Source organism: Alligator sinensis, unplaced genomic scaffold (genome assembly GCF_000455745.1).
Source record: "Alligator sinensis unplaced genomic scaffold, ASM45574v1 scaffold1083_1, whole genome shotgun sequence".
Taxonomy (NCBI): domain Eukaryota; kingdom Metazoa; phylum Chordata; order Crocodylia; family Alligatoridae; genus Alligator; species Alligator sinensis.
In genome coordinates, this window is record NW_005842644.1 from 437919 (window position 1) to 443802 (window position 5884).

The following is a 5884-nucleotide window of genomic DNA, read 5'->3' on the forward strand; positions in this document are numbered from 1 at the left end:
GGATGTGGCCAGCCTGGAGAGGGTTCAGAGGAGGCCACCCGCTTGGTGAGAGGGCAGCAGGACAGGCCCTACGAGGAGAGACTGAGGGACCTGAACAGATGCAGTGGGAGTTGAGAGCTCGGCCAGATCCACCCGGGACTGGACATGGGCTTGGAGGAAAGGGGCCCGGGGAGCTCTGGAGCAGGGAGCAAGGGGCACGGCGTCTGCACCAGATGTGCTGGGAAGGGACTAGCAGCCGGAGTGGGTCCTGTCAGTGCCCCTCTGCCACTCGGCAGGTCGGGCGAGCGACGCGCGGGATGGTGCTGACGTGCTCCCGCGCTGCAATGTCCCATGTAGAGGCCGTTTTGATCTCCTGGGAGCCGTCGTCAACTGGCAGCTTCCCAGGGAGCCCTCAGTCGTGGTGGACAGCTTCTTCCATGGCCAGGCTCGTCTGGAGCATCAGGACGCCAGATACAGAGGCAGGACCCAGCTGTTCCCAGGGGGAGTTCGCCAAGGGCAATGCCTCCCTGCTGCTGAGGGGGACAACCCCGGGTGACGCAGGGAACTACTCCTGCCTCACTGTCCTCTGTGCCCGCACAAAACCAAGTCCAAATCCAAATCCATGAGTGAGTCCAGAACCATATGTGGCCCTTCAACCGGCAAACATCCCCCACCCCACTTGCAGCTTCAGATATTTCCAGTCTTCTGGCGGGCATCCTACGTGCAGGAGGCTGGGGGTTCGGACGCCCCCGAGTTTCACTGCCCTCAGTATGTGGCCGCAGGAGCAAGCTAGGGAGGAGCCCCCCATTTCCACAAAGTGGTCTTTAAGCCCCAACTGGGCGGGTGCTGACGCACGCCGGAAGAACAGCGATCTAAAGATGAGGCTGAAGTTGGTTCCTGATTCCCAGTTCATTATTCCCGGCTCCCTATTCCTTATTCCCAGGTCCTTATTCCTTATTCCTGGTTCCCACCCTGACCACAGTCCTGCCTGGCCCAAAGCACGGTTTGGCCATGCCAGGCTGCCAACTAACATCCCCCATGCCCACTGTACTAAGTATACTGGCTTGAATAAGGGACTAGCTTTCGGGCTGGGATTATGGCTAGAAATCCCGCTTGGGCCGCCCAGCAGAATAGCTCTGCGTCACCGGGGGACTGTCCTGGCCATCTGTGACCAGAGACTTGCCCAGCCCAAAGCACGGTTTGGCCGTGCCAGGCTGCCAACAGGCAGCACCCCAGCTGCTGTGCTAATCGTATGCACCCGAATAAGTAACTGGATTATGGGCTGGGATTATACCCAGAAATCCCTCTTGGACCGCCCCAGACCACACCTCTGTGGCACCAGGGGACTCTCCTGCACATCTTGGTCTTGCTTGACCAAAATCATTTCCTTCTATGACCAGGTGACCTATCACCTGGACAAGGGAGAAGAGATTGATGTCATATATCTCGACTTTAAAAAAGCCTTTGATCTGGTATCCCATGATCATCTCTTGGCAAAACTGGCTAACTGTGGCCTCAACTTCACCATGATCCGATGGCTGGGGTATTGGCTCCGCGGCAGGACCCAGAGGGTGGTGGTTGATGGAAGTCAATCGTCGTGGTGCCCTGTGACCAGTGGGGTCCCCCAAGGCTCTGTCCTTGGACCTTTACTGTTTAACATCTTCATCAATGATGTTAACATTGGTGTCAGAAGTGGACTGGCCAAGTTCACCGATGACACCAAACTTTGGGGCAAAGCATCCACACCTGAGGACAGGAGGACGATCCAGGCTGACCTGGACAGGCTCAGCAAATGGGCGGACGAGAACCTGATGGTGTTCAACACCGAAAAATGCAAGGTCCTCCACCTTGGGAGGAAAAACCTGCAGCATACTTATAGGCTCGGCAGTGCTACACTGGCTAGCACTACGGAAGAAAGAGACTTGGGGGTCATGATTGACCACAAGTTGAACATGAGCCTGCAGTGTGATGCTGCAGTTAGTAAGGTGAGCAAAACGCTGGCTTGCATCCATAGATGCTTCTCAAGCAAATCCCGGGACGTCATTCTCCCCTTGTACTCGGCCTTAGTGAGGCCGCAGCTGGAGTACTGCGTCCAGTTTTGGGCTCCACAATTCAAAAAGGATGTGGAGAAGCTTGAGAGAGTGCAGAGAAGAGCCACGCGCATGATCAGAGGTCAGGGAAGCAGACCCTACGATGACAGGCTGAGAGCCCTGGGGCTCTTTAGCCTGGAAAAGCGCAGGCTCAGGGGTGATCTGATGGCCACCTACAAGTTTACCAGGGGTGACCACCAGCATCTGGGGGGACGTTTGTTCACCAGAGCGCCCCAAGGGATGACAAGGTTGAACGGTCACAAACTCCTCTGCGACTGATTTAGGCTGGACATAAGGAAGCACTTCTTTGCTGTCCGAGCCCCCAATGCCTGGAATAGCCTGCCGCCGGAGGTGGTTCAAGCATCCACTTTGAACGCCTTCTAGACACATTTGGATGCTGATCTTGCTGGGATCTTGTGACCCCAGCTGACTTCCTGCCCCTGGGGCAAGGGGCTGGACTCAATGATCTTCTGAGGTCCTTTCCAGCTCAAATGTCTATGAAATCTCTGACCACAGACCTGCCTAGCCCAAAGCATAGTTTGGCCGTGCCAGGCTGACAAGAGCCAGCACCACAGCCACTGTGCCGAGTACATGGACCCGAACGAGGAACTGGATTTTGGGTTGGGATTATACCCAGAAATCCTTCTTAGGCCACCCCAGACCGCACCTCTGTGGCACTGGGGGATTCTCCTGGACATCTCTGAATAGTGCCTGGCCCAAAGTGCAGTTTAGCCGCCCCAGGTTGCCAACAGAGCAATGCCATGGGGTGGCCCAAGAAGAATTTCTAGCTGTATTTCAGGTCCATATATCAAGCACAGCGGCTGGGGTGCTGTCTGTTGGCACCCTGGCACGGCCAAACCACCTTTTGGGACGGGCAAATCTCTGTTCAGAGATGTCCAGAAGTGGCCCAAGAAGGATTTCTGGGTATAATAGCCCAAAATCCAGTTCCTTATTCGGGTCCATGTATTTAGCACAGTGTCTGGGGGGTGGGGGTGTCTGTTGGCAGCCTGGCACGGCCAAACCATGCCTTGGGGCGGGCGGGACTGTGGTCATGGTTCTTTGGGACAGTCCCTCAGGGGCACTGACAGGAAGTTTGGGGCGTCCCAAGAAGTATTTTGCCCCATAATCCCACCCTAATCTGACCTTTGTTTGGGGCCCTGTGCTTGACAAAGGTTATTATTTTACATGTTTATTAGTACGTGTGCGTAGCTAAGGAACTTCTGTCTCTTTAGGATGTGGGATTCATTAATAAAAAGTTTTTACTGGGGCTATCTTAGGTTTGAAAAGGGAACTGAGAGTAAGAAAAAAACAACCTGGTGATCTAAAGGTGAAATGTGGTCATGGACAGAGACCATGCAGGGATGTGGGCACGCTAGAAGGAAGGAACAAGCTGCAATCAGACTAAGACAAGTCACAGGGGTGTGCAGATGAGAACAGGATGGGTTTCAACACTGACAAGTGCAAAGTGCTGAGCCAGTATTTCAGACCTACAGGCCTACGGGCTATGGTGTTTCACATCCGCTTCGCATGCCTTAACTTCACGCTATATCGTCATGCACAGCCTGCAACAGTCCCTTGTTTTTAGCTTTCCCCCTTTGCTCCACATGCCACCGTCCCTGCGCTCCCCGCCCAGGACAGCCAATGCCACAGAAGCGCCACCCCTCCAGGCCAAGTGCTCGGCGCTGCCGGGGCTGCTCCGCGCGCCGCACGGCTGCTCGGCGGGAGGCCGGGTGTGTCTCCTGTCCAGGGACCCCGCGCTGCAGGCGGTGAGCGAGGAACCGCAGACGGTCCCAGGGGCCGGGGCCTCCCGTGGGGGTGGGTGTCAAGTCCATCTCTACCCAGGGGTTGCCCGGGCAGACCGATTTGGCTATAAAAAAAAACCAAAAAAAAGCCAGCGAGTGATGAAGTGAGCTCTTGTAAATGCGCACCGACCCTGCAGCTGGTTTCTAAGAAGACAGCTTTCGTGTGAGCGCATACCAGGGCGCCGTGGTTGGAAGCAGGGGATGGGTATCTTCAGGGCTGATGAGCCCCTCATGCCTCCTCCCCCAGGAAGGCGGGGATCAGACGGGATGGCTGTGCTCGCGGGTACTGTGCTGACACAGATCGTTGTCTGCGTCCTGGCTGGACAAGGTAAGCTGGATTCCCCTTCGTCCTTGCAGCGCCGTGCTCCGGCTCCGGCTCCGGCTCCGGCTCCATCTCTCTCTGTAGGGCCTCGGCAGCCTTTCCTGTCTCTGCCACTGTCACTCCTGTCACCCCTGGTCATTTCTCAGGGAGAGGCAGAGTGAGGGCAGGGGCTGTGCAGCTGCGTGCTCAACTCTCTCCCTGGGGTCTGTCTTATGGGATGCTGTCCATCTGCTCCCCATGCAGAGCAGAGCTCAGTGCTACCCGTAGCCCCAAGCAGGCACAGGAGGTGTTGGGCAGGGGGTGGAAATAAACCTGTAATCTAGTTGTGCCGCTGTATAAAACCCTGCTTTGCCCATGCATCAAACGCTGCGTGCAGTTCTGGCCCGTCCACTCCAAGAACCAGAGCTGGGGGAGCAGGGCGCAGAACAAGGGGTCACCAAATGAACCGACCAGGTAGCTGATGTAACACGAACACCAAGCCACTCTTTTCCCCCCACGTGGCATGAGAGTGAGGGGCACGGCGTCTGCACCAGATGTGCTGGGAAGGGACTAGCAGCCGGAGTGGGTCCTGTCAGTGCCCCTCTGCCACTCCGCAGGGCGGGAGCGACGCGTGGGACGGAGCTGACGTGCTTCTGCTCTGCAACGTCCTGTGTAGAGGCCATTTCGATCTCCTGGGAGCCGTCGTCAACTGGCAGCTTCCCGGGGAGCCCTCGGTCGTGGTGGACAGCTTCTTCCATGGCCAGGCTCATCCGGAGCATCAGGATGCCAGATACAGAGGCAGGACCCAGCTCTTCCCGGGGGAGTTCGCCAAGGGCAATGCTTCCCTGCTGCTGAGGGGGACAACCCTGGGCAACGCAGGGAACTACTCCTGCCACGCTGTCCTCTGTGCCCGCACACCTCACACCCAACGCGTGGTAGAGCTCCAGGTGACAGGTCTGGCAGGTGGAGGGACTCGCACCCAGGGCACAGGGCTGTGCTGGCTCCTTCTGCTCCCGATGCTGCTCTTTCACCTCTGGCTGCTTGGAGACAACGGGGAGCTCCCGGCACGGGTGAGTGCAAGGGGCCGTGGAAGAACTCCTCCAGTCCCAGTGTCCCGGCTTTGTTCCTTGGGGCTTCCTGGGCTGGGGAACAGGAGCCAGGAGGCGGGAGGCCTGTCCCAGCTCTGCCCCACCGTGCAGTCTTCTTCCCTCCTGTCTCCGGGATGCCCTCGCTGCATGCACCGGGCTGTCCAGGGGCTGCGGGAGGGGCTCGTTGCAAGCATAAAGGCCAGTGGGCCTTGCTGTCAGGCAAGGCAGGCGAGGTCCAGCCGCACTCTCCCCAGTGACAGCCCTACTGTGCATTTTCAGCTCTGCTTCAAGTCCTGTTGGGAGCCTGGACCTGGAGCCCTGCAACACTGGCAGCTCATCCAGGATAAAAGGAGCCTGGGATGGCACTCTGCGGTCTGCTCAGCGCCACAAATGCCTGTCCTGGCCCCCTGCTTGACTGGCAGGTTCAACAGTCCTGGGAGCCTTGAAAGTCAGGATCCCTCTGCACACAGGAAAAAATGGACTGGCTTTGCTTTTATACACACCAGTGTTCAAATGGGAAAGGCTGGCCTGGATGCTGCAGGGAGAGAGAAAGAGAAGAACCAGCTCTCAACCCCTAGAAATGCAGGCGTCCTAATGAGATCCATTAATAAAGGATCTCTTTAG

At 57.2% G+C, this 5884-nt stretch overlaps 1 protein-coding gene across 1 annotated transcript; it reads left to right on the forward strand.

Moving 5' to 3' along the window:
• Positions 1–4072: 4072 nt before the first annotated feature.
• On the forward strand, positions 4073–5884 carry LOC112551885. Its single transcript, XM_025215427.1, has 3 exons — positions 4073–4218; positions 4798–5242; positions 5540–5884. Exons 1-3 carry the CDS (start codon positions 4073–4075, stop codon positions 5882–5884), a joined length of 936 nt encoding a protein of 311 aa, XP_025071212.1.